Raw genomic sequence first — 15,164 nt, forward strand, 5'->3', positions numbered from 1 at the left:
AAGCAGATAAGGGTGGGGAGGGAAAGATGTCTTTGGTGGTGGTGTCGGATTGCAGATGGCGGAAGTGTCGGAGGATGATGCGTTGGACCCAGTCCGCTTATTGAAGACCCTAATTAATTATTGTAGTAGTGTCTTTCATACATGCCTTTTTTATCTCCGAATTTATTTCCTTCACAACATCCTGACTACTGCTAAGAGGCCTGCATATTGTTCCCATCGGGATCTTTTTGCCTTTGTGGTTCCTCAACTCTGCCCTCACGGATTCTATGTCTTCTGAATATATATCATTTTTTGCTATCTATTTAGTTTTATTTCTCATTAACAAGGCATCCCATGCCCTCTGCCCATCTTCCTGTCTTTTCGAGAGGACGCCTAACCTTGGATATTTAGTTCCCAGCCCTAATCCCTTAGCAGCCATGTCTCTGTGATTCCCTCGGCATCGTACCTACCAATTTCAATCAGCATTACAATCTCATTTACCTTGTTTTGTATCCTGTGTGCGTGTAAGTGCAACACCTTCGGTCCTGTGTTGACTGCCCCCCTTCTCATAGTTGTCCCCTTACCTGCTGTGCCTGAAGTTAGATTCCTGACCCTTTTCATACTGTCTGTCTTATTACTTGTTTTGCAAACTATAGTAACCTTTCCTGAGCCTCCCCCGCCCCTGCCCCTCTATCAACTGTTTCCATAATCTTCCATACAGTTGAACCACCCCCCATTATTTAGTTTAAAGCCCTATCCAAAGCCCTAGTTATGTGATACACACAGACTCTGGTCCCAGCATGATTCAGGTGGAGCCTGTCCCATCAGAACAGCTCTCTCCCGCCCCAGTATTAGTGCCAATGTCCCATGAATTCAAACCTGTTTCTCCCACACCAATCTTTGAGCAATGTGTTTATCTCTTTAATCTTATTGGCCCTGTGCCAATATTCTCATGGCTCAGGCAGTAATCCAGAGATTATTTGCCTTTTTGGTTCTACATTTTTAATTTAGCCCCAACTGCTCATATTCCCTCAGCAGAATTTCATTCCTCTTGCTACCTGAATCACTGGTACCTTGGCAACTGGATCTTTCCCATCCCATTCCAAGTTCCTCTGCAGCTCAGATGAGAGATCCTGAACCCGGCTCCAGGCAGGCAACACAGGCTTCGGGACTCTCAATCCTGGTCACAGAGAACAGAGTCTATTCCCTTGACTATATTATCCCCAATTACAGCCACATTTCTCTTTTCTCCCCTGTCTTGAATGGCTCCCTGTGCCATGATGCTGTGGTCAGTTTGCTCATCATTCCTACAGCCCCCACTCTCATCCACACGGGGAGCAAGAATCTCAAACCTGTTAGACAAGCTCAAGGACTGAGGGTCCTTCAGCACTACCTCCTGGTTCCCTCTACCTGCCTCATTCATAGTCACAGCCTCCTCTCCCTGACCCCTGACTGAATCCAAGGTTGTTAATCTAAGGAGTGTGACTGCCTCCTGAAATACAGCGTTCGGATAACTCTCCTCCTCCTTGACGTATTGCAGTGTTTGAAGCTTAGACTCCAGCTCATCAACTCTGAGCCGAAGTTCCTCAGGCAACCAACACTTGCTTTAGATGTGGTCACTATAAACCGTAGTGGGGGCCACCAGCTCCCACATCATGCAGGTACAACACAACACCTGGCCCCCTATTTCTATTTTAATTACTTGGTTCTTCATTTGATTTTTAAAAAAAAAAATTGTTCTGGTCTTTTAGTTTGTAGCCTGTAAATATTTTCCCTATTTACCTTCAATCTGAAAGTAAGCCATAATAGATAGTCAAATTAGTAACTATCACCAACCATCAAACTTATGGTTTACCTGTGATGTCACACTTTTGTGTTGGGTCCCTGATCCTGGCTTTCAGTTTATCTTCAACTGGGTCCCATTCCATATGAGATCTCTCCTTCCTCACCATGCAAAACTTACTGATGATTGAAAGGATTAAATTGATTCCTAATTTATTAGGTTAAAAAAAGCCATCGATTGCAATGTTTTTCTTCTTTTACTGTTTATCCTCTCATCTGTGGAACACCTACCTAACCCTAGGCAGGAGATCACACTCCAAATTCTGTGTCTGATACCACCTCTCTCACTAACACCTGAAGGAGGAACGAGGCTTCGAAAGCTTGTGTTTTCAAATAAACCTGTTGGACTGTAACCTCATGTCGTATGATTTCTGACCTTGTCCACCCCAGTCCAACACTGACACCTCCACATTATGTCCTCTAGTTTTGGGCTCCCCAACCCTGGGGAACAGACCTTGGTTATTCACCTTATCTATGCCCCTCATGATTTTATAAGCCTCTATAAGGTCACCCCTCAATCTCTAATGCTCCAGGGAAAAAGTCCCAGCCTATCCAGCCTCTTCTTATAACTCAAACCCTCCAGTTTCAGTAAGATCCTTCTATGTCTTTTTTGCATCCTTTTAATAACATCTTTCCTGTAGCAGGATGACCAGAATTGTATGCACTACTCCAAATGTGGTCTTGCCAATGTCATAAACAGCCATAATGTGACATCCCAACTCCTGTGCTCAATGCTTTGACCAATGAAGGCAAGCGTACCAGATACCTTCTTCGTCTCCCTGCCTACCTGTGAAGCCACGTTCAATCAACCATGTACCCACACCCCTAGGTTTCTCTGTTCGACAACACTTCCTGGGGCCCTACCATTAACTGTCTAACCTGTCTTGGTTTGTGTTACCAAAATGCAACATCATGCATTTATCTAAATTAAACTCCATCTGCCATTCCTCGGTCCACTGGCCCAGTTGATCAAGATCCTGTTGTATTGCTAGATAATGTACAGATTGAGTACAGTTCTGGTCACCACACTATCAGTAGGATGCTTTGCAGAGGGCACAGAAAAGGTTTACCAGGATGTTCCCTGCTATGTGGGGATTTTAGCTGTGAAGGAAGGTTGGATAGACTGAGTTTGTTTTCACTGGAACTCAAGAGGTTGAGAGGTGACCTGATAGAGGTTTATAAGGTTGTGAATGACATGGATAGAGTGGAAAGTATGAGGCCTTTTCCCAGGGTTTTGGGGGGGGATCTGGTCAATTACTAGGGGACACAGGTTCAAAGTGCAAGGGGAGAAGTTTAAAAGACATGTGCGAGGCATGTTTTTCACAAAAAGGGTTGGTGAGTGCCTGTAACGTGCTGCGGTGGAAGCAGACACAATAGCAGCATTTAAGAAGCACCTGGACAAGCACACGAATAGGAAGGGAATAGAGGGATACGGATCCTGTAAGTGAAGACAATTTTCGAGTGGAAGGGAAAAATGTGTCGATGCAGGTTTGCAGGCCAAAGGGCCTGTTCTTGTGCTGTATTGTTCTTTGTTCCTTTTTCTTATATCCTTCTTACTTTCCACTATACCATCAATTTTGGTGTCATCTGCAAATCACCCATGGCTGTTGATGATACAAATATCTCTGCTAGGGGCCTGCAGTTTCTTCCCTAGATTTGCATAATGTCATGCGATGCACTTGATCAGGTCCTGGAATTTGAAAAGGTAAAGAGCTCGGGAGAAGGATATGAACAAAAAGGAAATAAATCAGAATTAATTTAAGTAAAGAGTAATGAAGTTGTGTGTTGGAGTTAGGGTTCGGGTTAGTAAGACACAAGGTAAAGCAGGCCAAAGGCAAAATTAACTGGATATACTGTGGAAGGTGTAGATTGTAGGGAAGGTAAGAAGAGTGCAATGTATATTTTAAAAAAGTATAGGCTTATTTACAGCCACTGGCCTTTCCCATTCTTACTCAAATTGGGAGTGCATGTGTGAAGTGATTGAACTTATAATCACAGGGTATGTGGGAAACAAACAATATTTCCACTCTCAAATGCTGCAAAGCTGCCATTCAAAGTAGGATAGGTTTATGAGGGAAAAAGAATCGAAGGAAGTTGGTAAAAGAATGGGTAGAGTAGAGTCATAGAGTAATACAGCATGGAAGCAGGCCCTTTGGCCCAAACTGGTCCATGCTGACCATGGTGCTCACTCAACTAGTTCCAATTGCTTGCATTTGGTCCATGTCTCTAAACTCTTCCCATCCATATACCTAACCAAATGTTCTCTAAATGTTGCTATTGTACCTCCTCAACCACTTTCTCTGGCAGCCCATTCCATATATGCACCACTGTCTGCATGAAGAAGTTGTCTGTCAGGTCCTTTTTAAATCTTTGCCCTCTTACCTTAAACCTATACCCTCTAGTTTTCAATTCTCCATCCTGGGGAGAAAGACGATATGCATTCATCCTATCTTTGCCCCTCATGATTTTATACACCTCAATAAGGTGTATATTCTCCTCCGTTCCAAGGAATAAAGACCTAGCCTGGCCAACCTCTCCTTATAACTCAGGCCTGCAACATCCTCGTAAATCTTCTTTGCACACTTTCCAGTTTAACTATGTCTTTCCTATAACAGGGTGACCAAAACTGTACACAATACTCCAAGTGCAGCTTCACTAACAGTTTATACAACTGTAACATAATGTGCAATTACATCTTTCCTATAATGTAGTCACCAGAACTGCATGCAATTTTCCAACTGGGGCCTAACCAGTGTTTGATACAATTCCAGCATAACCTCCTTACTGTTCTGTTCTATGCCTTAGCTAAAAAAGGCAAGTATTCCAGAAGCTTTCTTAGCCACTTTATCTACCTGCCTTGCTACCTTTAGGGATCTGTAGATACGCACAGCATTGTCCCTCTGATCTTTCCAGGAACATAACATTTATAGCACAATCCCTTGCCTTGTTAACCCTCCCCAAACACATTGCTTCATTCTTTTCCTGTTGAATTCCTCTTGCCACTGTTCTTCCAACCTGACCAGTTCATTGACATCCTCCTGTAGTTCTTAGCTATCCATCTCACTCTACCAACTTTCATATCATCTGTGAATTTCTTGATCATATACCTCAGATTTAAATCCGAATTATTAATTTACAGTACAAACAGCAACTGATCTCTGTGGAACCCCACTGTAAACAGACTTCCAATCACAGAAATATTCCTCTACCTTCAATGTCTGCTTCCTGCATCTCAGCCAATTTAGGATCCCAGGCGCCACTTGAATTCCACGTGCTCTTACTTTCTTGATCAGTCTTCTATGAGGGACCATATTAAAAGCCTTGTTAAAGTCCGTGCGAACCATCTTGAATGCATTAGCCTCATAAACACTCCTGGTTCTGAAAAAATTCAAACAAATTGTCAAACATAGGAAATAGGAGCAAGGTTAGGCCATTGGCCTTTCAAGCCTGCTCCTTCACTATTTTCTATTCACTATTCTCATACAAATCGGTCCCCTATTCCCACTATCTCTCCATCCCCTTTGATAGGCATAGACCAGGAAACTTCAGACCAGTCATTCTAACCTCAGTGCTGGTGAAGTTATTAGAAAGAATTCTGAGTGACAATATATATATGCACTCAGAGAGCACTGGTTTGGACTGGCATATTTGGACTTTCAGAAAGCACTTGATATGGTGCCACATGGCAGGTTGGTTAGCAAGTTACAAATGTTTGGAATTAATGGGTCCTTGGCAGCATGGATTAAAAGTTGGCTAAGAGATAGGAAACAGGGTAGGTATAGATGGGCATTTCTCAGATTGGAGAGGTGTGAAAGTGGATTTCCCCAGGGGTCAGTATTAGGGCTGTTGCTTTTTTGGATTCGTATAAATGATTTGAATATGGATGTTGGAGGCAAGATCTGTAAATTTGCAGATGATACTACCCAGGGAGAATCGTTAATTGTGAGGATAATGCTAAGTGACTTCAGAGGGACATTGACAAGTTGTCCAAATGCGCAGACACTTGGCAGATGAATTTCAAAGCAGAGGAATGTGAGATAATGCATTTTGGTAGAAGAAATATGGAGAGACAATACAGGCTCAATGGTACAACTTTGAGGGGAGTACAGGAGCAGAGGACCTCGGGGTTTGCATGAATGATTCTTTGAAGGTGACCGGGCAAGTTGGAACTGCTGTTAAGAAGGCTTATAGGATTCTTGGATTTATAAATAGAAGCAAATAACACAAAAGCAAGAAAGTGATGCTATACTTGTGGAGAATTGTGGTCAGTTTAAGGAAAAATGTTAAAGCCCTGGAGAGAGTTCAAAGGGGATTTACTAGAATAATACCAGAAATGAGGGATTTTAGATATAATTAAAGATGAGAGAAATTGGGCTTATTCTTGGAGCAGAGAATATTATGAGGTGATCATATTGAGGTGTTCAAAATTATGAACAATTTTGACAGGATAGAGAGGATATTCTGTTTCCACTAGTTGCTATATCAGTAACTAGGAGGGCACAATTTCAGGATTTGTCAGCAAGATAGCCAGGAATGAGATGAGGAGAAACTTCTTTATTCAGAGAGTTGTCAGGATTTGGAATGCACTTCTTGGGGAGTGGTGAAGGCTAATTCCATAGGAGGTTTCAATAGAGAACTGGATATATATTTGAAAGTGATGAATTTAGAGGGCTACAGAGATAGGGCTGGAGACTGGGATTAGCTGGGTAGCTCTTTTGGGAGCTGGTATAGACATGATGGATCAAATGGCCTCCTTCTGTAATGTAAAATTCTATGATCCTGAGTTAATTAGCAATAGTCAGTATGGATTTGTTAAGGGATGGTCATTTGGATAGAACCTGCAGAGAGGTGGTCACCCCGCAGTGTAAGACTCCAAAGGCAGCGAGGGAGTAGGTGATGATCAGGCCGAGTAAGAGGACCAAGCAGGTAATTCAGGAATTCCCTGAGCCCATTCGGCTGCAAAACAGATACATTGCTTTGGATAGTGCTGGGGGGAATGTCCTTTCTGAAAACATTTGATGAGGTCCCACATAAGAGATTAGCATGTAAACTTAAAATGCATGAGATTGGGCATAGTGTACTAACATGAATAGAGAACTGACTGGCAGACAGGAAACAAAAAGAAGGAATAAATTAATCGTTTTTCAAGTGGCAGCTAGTGACTAGAAGGGTACCACAGGGATTAGTGCTTGGACCCCGCACCTATTCACAATCTGTATGATTGATTTATATGTGGGAATGGAATGTAATATCTCCAAGATTGTAGATGACTCAAACTGGGTAGGAGGGTGAGTGTGAGGAGGATGCAAAGCTACCTCAGTGTGATTCAGACAAGTTGAGTGATCAGGCAAATCCAAAGCAGATGAAGCATAATGTGGATAAATGCAAAGTTATCCGCTTTGATAGCAACAGCAGGAAGGCAGATTATTGTCTGAATGGCAATAGATTGGAAAAGGGGAAGGTGCAATGGAACCTGGGTGTCCTTGTACACCAGTTGCTGAAAGTAAACGTGCAGGTACAGCAGACAGTGAAGAAGGCAAAAGGTATGTTGGCTTTCATAGTGAAAGGATTTGAGTACAGGAACAAGGATGTCTTATTGCCACAATACAGGGCCTTGGTGAAACTGGAATATTGTGTGCAGTTTGGGCTGTTTATCTGAGGAAGGATGTTTTGGCAATGGAGGAAGTACAACAAAGAGCTACCAGACTGGGTCCTGGGATAGCAGTACCGACATATGAAGAATGACTGGATCAATTAGGACAATGTACAGTGGAGTTTGAAGAATTGGGTGGTGGGGGGAAGATTCCCTAGAAATTTATAAAATTCTAACAGGAATAGACAGGGTTAAAGGCAGGAAGAATGTTCCTGATGACAGGGTAGTCCACAGCAAAGGTCACATTCTAAGAATTCAGGGTAGGACATTTAGGACTGAGATGAAGAGAAATTTCTTCACCCAGAAACTGGTGCACCTGTGGAATTCTCTGCCACAGAAAACAGTTCAAGCCAGGACATTGAATGTTTTCAAGAAGCAGTTAGATATAGGTCGTAAGGCTAAAGGGATCAAAGAGTATGGGGAGAAAGCAGGAACAGAATACTAATTAGGAAGAATAGCCATGATCGTATTGAGTGGCAGAGCAGGCTTGAAAAGCTGAATGGCCTACTCCTCCTGTTTTCTATGTAAGAAGTTGTAGAAACTGAGGCAGCAAAGGATGGTGTTGAATGTCCCAGTGTTTTCCTGCTTCGAGACAATGATTGATCAGTGGAAGAAAATTCTACTGGAGTCAGTGAAAATTAATTACTTGCGATCCCTCAAGAAATGGTTGGATGAATTTCTGGAAGACAAGGTGATCATAAAGTTTGGGGAGGCCTGGTGATATTATCACTAATCTATTAATCCAGAATCCCAGGGAATGTTCTGTGGATTCACATTCAAATCCCATTGTGGCAGAAAGTGGAATTTGAATTCAATAAGAATCTGGAATTAAGAGTCTGATGGTGACTGTGAAATCATTATCATCTGTCAGAAAAAAATTCATCTGTTTCACTAATGTTCTTTAGGGATGGAAATTGCCATCTTTACCTGGTTTGGTCTACATATGACTCCATACCCATAGCAATGTGGTTGACCCTTAACTACCTTCTGCACAGTTAGGAATGGGCAGTAGCTGCTAGCTTGATTGATTGATTTTATTGTCACGTATACTGAAATACAGTGAAATGCTTTGTTTATGAGCAGTACAGCAGATCACAGCAAGCAAAGGATGTACAAATCAAAAAGACTTAGAGGCACACAGGTTACATTGCAGGTTACATTACTTGAGGCTGGAGTCCATTCAACAGTCTGATAACGGCCGGAAAGAAGCTGTTCCTGAACCTGCTTGTGCTTATGTTCAGGCTTCTGTAACTTCTGTCTGATGGAACAGGTTGCAGGAGGTCATTACCAGCTCGTGATGGGTCTTTGATGATGTTTGCTGCCTTTCCATGGCAGCGAGCTGTGTAAATAGAGTCCATGGATGGAAGATTGGTTTCTGTGATGGCCTGGGCTGTGCACGCCACCTTCTGTAGTTTCTTACGGCCCTGGGCAGAGCAGTTGCCATACCAGGCCATTATGACCTGGACAGTATGCTATCTGATCGAAGCTATGCATCTGTAGAAGTTGATGAGTGATCATATGGACATGCCAAATTTCCTGAGCTGCCTGAGAAAGAAGAGGCATTGTTGTGCCTTCCTGACTGTTGCATTTACGTGGGAAGTCCAGCCCAGGTTGTTGGTTATTGTCAGTCCGAGGAACTTGATGCTCTCCACCCTCTCAACCTCAGTTCCGTTGATATAGATGGGGGCGTGTTCTCCTCCTTTCTTTCTGAAGTTGATGATCAGTTCTTTAGTTTTGCCGACATTGAGAGACAGATTGTTTTTGTTGTACCACGTCACCAAGCCCTCTGTCTCCCTTCTGTATTTTGACTCGTTGTTAGATATCCATCCCACTATGATGGTGTCGTCAGCAAACTTGTAGATGGCATTCGTTTTGAATTTGGCAACACAGTCATGGGTGTACAGAGAGTACAGTAGGGGGGTTGAGGACACATCCTTGGGGGGCTCCAGTGTTGAGTGTTATTGTGGAGGAGGTGCATTTACCTATCCTCAGTGATTGCGGCCTAAGGGTCAGAAAGCTGAGGGTCCAATTGTAGAGGGTGGAGCCGAGACCAAGGTCACACAGTTTTGAGATCAGGCTGGAGGGGATAATGATTGAAGGCGGAGCTGTAGTCAATGAGCAGGAGTCTGACATAGGTGTCTTTGTTGCCCAGGTATTCCAGGGATGAGTGCAGGGCTGGGGATAGGGCACTGTCTATGGATCTGTTACATCAGTAGGCAAACTGTAGGGGATTGAGGCAGGTTGGGAGACTGGAGTTGATGTGGGCCTTGACCTGCATTTCGAAGCACTTCATGATTATTGGAGTCAGAGCTATTGGGTGGCAGTCATTAAGGCTCGCTGCATGTGTTTTCCTGGGTATGGGGATGATGGTGGTCTTGAAGCAGGTGGGTACTTTGGCTTGTAGGATGGAGGGGTGTTGGTGAATACCTCCGCAGTTGGTCAGCACAGGATCTGAGTGCTCTGCCGGGAACACCATCTGGGCCGTCGCTTTCCTTGGGTTGACTGTCAGGAAGACTTCTGAAGTGGTGATAGAGGGAACAGGTGTGTCTGGGGCGTTTGGGGCAGATGTCGCCACACCGATGGTGTTCTGCTCAAACCGAGCATAGAAAGCATTGAGCGTGTCAGGGAGGGACGTGTTATTGTCCGCTATCTTGCACTCTTTCATTTTGTATCCCTTAATGGTCATTTAGGCCTTGCCATAGACGGTGGGAGTCTGTTTGGTAGGTCTGGGCCTCTAACTCGGCCGGCACTGCCTCTCGGCCTCCTTGATGGCTTTGCAGAGGTCATATCTGGATTTTCTCTATTGGTCTGGGTCACCCGACTTGAATGCTGCATGTCTGGTCTTCAGTAAGGAGTGGATTTCCTGATTCATCCAAGGTTTACAGTTGGGGAACACTCAGATTGACTTCTTTTGGTGCACAGTCTTCCAAGCATTTGCTAACGAAGTCCGTGATGGTGGCAGCGTACTCATCTAGGTTTTCCGCTGAACTCTTGAACACGATCCAGTCCACCAAGTCTGAGCAGTCCTGGAGATGGAATTCGGCTGCCTCGGACCAGCACTGTACTTCATTTTGTGTAGGATTCTCCTGTTTTGGCTTTTGCTTGTAAGCTGGGAGGAGGAGCACAGTGCTGTGGTCAGAATTTCCGATGTATTGGTGGGGGATTGAGTGGTAGGCATCGTCCAGAACTGGCCTGGCCAATTATGCCCACATACTGTAAATGGGCATTTAAAAAGTCATTGCAAACCAGAAAGAATCTCAAACCCTTCCTAATGCACCCATTCAGAAGGAGATGTGATCTCTCAATGTGGTACCCAATTGTTTCTTAAACGATTCCAGATTTTTTCCCTCTGCTGCTCCATGCAGACGTACTGTTTTCACTGTTTATGTCAAGAAGAATTTTCTGGCATGAGTCCTAACTATTTTATTAGTTTAAATCTCTGCCGTCTTGTTCTAATTTGACAATTGAATTCATGGGTGCAGCAGTGCAGTATTTACGTTATTCCACTGGTAATCCAGGGAGGAAGAGTGAAAATCCTGCTGTAATAGTTTGAGGATATGAATTTGACTTCTCTAGCTTTTCCATAAATTTTTCTGCTCCTCTGTACACCCTCCCTTTTGGTCTATTTACCATTACCTCTTCATTGTTTTTATCTTCTGTACTGCCCTGTGCGTCATTCCCCCAGGTCTGAGTGACAGTCAGGCCTGCAGTTTGGTCATTAGGCTTGGGAATTAAAACAGTGCCCGAATCTGGCAACTGACAATGAGCCTGCAATTTTCTTCGTCAGTGCGCACTGACATCCAATCCTGAGGTAAAACTGGGGTTAGGCCATCCCTGCAGTTGAGAAATGTGTGAGATAAATACATATAAATTACGCAAAGTAGGATTCCTGAGCTTTAATGGAGTCTAATGGAAATTAAAATGGGGAGAATTGCTTTTCAGGCTCCTGACTGACTTTCAATATCCCACCACATTAAGATCTATCCTGGGACGCGTACAGCTTTATTAAAGTTTAAATTACGATTTGCTTCTGCAGAGCCGCAGCTCTTGAGCAGTTTAAATCTTTGGGTGCGGAACCATTAGAAGTAAACATTAAAGAGTCTGGAGAAGGTACAGGAGGTTATGCCAAAGTAATGTCCAAGGAGTTCATCGATGCAGAGATGAAGCTGTTTGCGAAACAGTGTGGAGAGGTAGATATCATCATCAGTACGGCCCTCATTCCAGGTAGGATATTTTATAGTTGAAATATTCGAATTAGTTTGGATGGCTTGCAAGTCGACATACTAAATTTAGTATTTCTTACCTTGCAACAAATATATTAGCCTGCTAGTTCAGTACAAAATTAGACTCATGTCAAAGTCACGGGGAAAATTGTGGTTGGATCTGAGATTTCAAAGTAATTAGAGGCTGCTTGGGTAGAAAAGAGAGTGAGAGTCAGGAAAACATGCATGGTTCAATGCAAAACAAAAGAAGTTAACTTTGCTTGAAATGAGTATCCTTATTTGATACTGAGTAAAATGAAACTGTTTTAAAGTCGAAGAAAAATAAAAATAAATATGCAGTGTATATTGATATTGCTGTTTGGTATTTTAAAGTGATGAAAGCAGTAGAAATACCTCTCTAGCCTTTATCATTCTGGGAATATTGGTATTCCTCACACAAGAAAATCTTGACTAAACCTTGACTAGTAATACGTACAGCTTTGTAACATGATTGTATTAGAATTGGCACAGTCCCCTGTTATTAAAAGCATATGTTCTTCTTGGTCTGTGCCTTTCTGATGTACAAAAAGCTGAGACTACCTCCCTGAAACTTCCTTTACTAATAGAATTAGCATTAGGCTTTATTGTCACATGTACTCAAGCACAGGAATACGGTAAAAAGTGTACGAGTCATCATTCTCTGGTGCCATATTGGTTACACACTTGATTACAAAACTGGAATAAAATTACAGCAGAAGTAAAAGGAACAAAGCAAAAAGGAATGAAATGCGTCTAGATGTTAGAGTCTTATTTAAGGCTTATCTCCATGTAGGATCTCAGACCATGGGCGGAGCTGAATGCTTGTTGTCACTACCGCCTTCGATCTCCTCCTTCTGCTACTGCTGCCTCTGATTCCAATATAGTTTCAGACCAGACCCCTATGTATTTAGCTAAAGGTTCAAAGGTATGAGCGGAAGAGATAGTACCTGGATCCCTGGAACACTGGTGGGCACAGAACCCAAACCTGCACCACTGGGGCAGTAAATGCGTCAGTAAACGCGTCAGTAAACTGAGGAGTGATTTATGCAGCATTGTTCTTCAGTGCATCTTCATCCCCTCTTCCTCCCATTAACTCTTGCTTTATTCTCCCCCAGATTCCGTGACCCTCAAAGCAGCTGACTGAATATCAACTCAGTATGGATGCCATGAAAGCTCCCAGCATGTTGTAGCTGGTGTCTGCTGGCAGCCTGACCCTGGAGGACTTGAGATTTTCTTAGGTCTTATAAACCCTACCTGGACTTCTTCTGGGCCATTTCTTCTGTCCAAACCCCACAAGGATCCTAATGTTTCAAGCACATCCAGGAGGCGGGATAAGTCTGGAAGTAGGGTCTACTTTCTCCCACCAGATCATTTAAATGAGGGCAAAACCTGAAAGTTTTTTTTACTGCCAGCTTTTGGGCAGGTAGCACAAGTTCACAACAAACGTGAGTTTCAGTCAGTAATGGAAGACCACCCTAAATATGGCTTTGGTAGTCATATTGGATTAGATATGTAACAGTTGTGTCTTAGCTGAAATTATAAACTAATGGGCATGTATAGAGAACAATAACAATAACTAGCATTTATCTAGCTCTCTTCACATAGGACGGTATCCTGAGGTATTTAATAGAAGCATTGTCAAACTACATTTGACACAGAGTTGCGTAACGAGACTTTTAGACAGGTGACCAAAAACCTGATGAAGAGGTAGGTTTTAATGTGCATTTCTAAAGAGGAAACAGAGATAGAGAGGTTTAGGAGGGGATTTCCAGATCTTTAGCGCCTAGGCCTGGGCACAATCAACATAGTGGATTGATGCAAATTAGGAATGCTCTAGAGGTCAGAATTGGAGAAACACAGAGATCTCAGAGAGCTGCACAGTCAATTTATATCATTGGTACAACCAGAAATTCCCCTGACTAGTTTACTAGCATGGCACCTAATATTTACTGCAGGATTTCATTGATAAAGCTTGCTAAAGTCAGGAAGAATTTAAACAACAGTAGATTCTGTGTCTAATATGATTAGCCAAAATGACTAGTATCCTGGAGTTTTAGTGAGAGGAAGTTGCTCCCAGCTGAATCTGAGCATGAGGAATCAATTTGAAGAAAATCAGATAAGATCAAGAATGACTCAAAACAGTTAAAGGTTATATATCACATATCTCTTCTGAGTCTTGCTTTGAAGCTGAGGATGTTTTGGCAGGCTTGATTCACATTCTCACAACAATCATAAACTGGATATGTTACCACATTGTGTGAGGAATGCTTAGAGAAGAATCCATGCAGTGCAGAAAAAGGCTGTTCAGCCTATCGAGTTTGCACTGACCCTCCAAAAAGCATCACACCCAGACCCAGCCCTCACTCTCTCCTGGTAATACCCCATTTCCCATGGCCAATCCACCTAGCTTGCACATCCCTGAACACTACAGGGCAATTTAGCATCGTCAGTCCACCTAACCTGCTTATCTTTGGACTATGGCTTGAATGAGAGCATTAAGATTTGGGTGACGTCTTCTAGTCTGAAACTTTAAACTATGTTCTTTTTAATGAAGGAAACAGTGGAATATCACTCTGTCTTCCCCTGTCCCAGGAGTTTACATGTTAACAAGGCTCAAGGATCCCAAATGCCAGAGAGATTTCTGAGTTCTGATTCATTTGGAAAGCACAGCTTTATTGTCATTCAGTGTCAGTGCCAAATCAGTAAAATTATCATTGGCTAAAATGAAAACTAAAATGAAAAAATGAAGTAGGGCAAGTGACTAAAGTGATAGTAGGGGAACACTTTGGAACTAGTGATCATAATTCTATTAGGTTTAATATAGTTATGGAAAAGGGTAAGCCTTCTCTAAAAGTTAAAGCTCTTAATTGGAGTAGGATAAATTTTAATGGTATAAGACAAGAACTTTCAAAAGTTGATTGGAGTAGACTGTTTGCAGGTAAAGGGGAGTCTGATAAGTGGGAGTCTTTCAAAAATGTGATAATGAAAATTCAGAGACATTATGTTCCTGTTAGAGTGAAAGGTACAGCTGGTAAGATTAGGGAACAATGGATAAATAAAGATATTGACGTTTTAGTCAAGAATAAAAAAGAATCATATATTAGATACAGACAACTGCGATCAAATGAATCCCTTGAAGAATATAAAGAGTGTAGGGGCATTCTTAAGAGGGAAATTAGGGTGACAGAGAGGGGATATGAGACCAGCCTTGGCAGGTAAGGTTAAGGATAATCCAAATAGATTCTACAAGTACGTTAAGAGCAAAAGAGCAACTGGAGAGAGAATATGGCCCCTTAAGCATCAATGAGGTCATATATGTGTTGAGTTTCAGGAGATGGGAGAGATATTAAATGAATATTTCATGTCAGTTTTTACTGTGGAGAAAGAAAAAGAGGCTAGAAAACTTGGGGAAATAAATCTTGATGATTTGAAAACAGTTCACATTACAG

General features: G+C 42.5%; 1 protein-coding gene across 1 annotated transcript in view; it reads left to right on the forward strand.

Annotated features, from left to right (window-relative positions):
* The window catches only part of LOC109927376 (NAD(P) transhydrogenase, mitochondrial), a 171,910-nt gene that overhangs the window by 34,647 nt on the left and 122,099 nt on the right, over nt 1-15,164 (forward strand). Inside the window, exon 7 of the mRNA XM_020527372.2 lies at nt 11,511-11,698. Coding sequence (XP_020382961.2) covers nt 11,511-11,698 — 188 coding nt within the window. The remainder of the gene's footprint in view (nt 1-11,510; nt 11,699-15,164) is intronic.

The sequence above is a fragment of the Rhincodon typus genome, chromosome 1 (assembly GCF_021869965.1).
Source record: "Rhincodon typus isolate 14 chromosome 1, sRhiTyp1.1, whole genome shotgun sequence".
NCBI lineage: Eukaryota > Metazoa > Chordata > Chondrichthyes > Orectolobiformes > Rhincodontidae > Rhincodon > Rhincodon typus.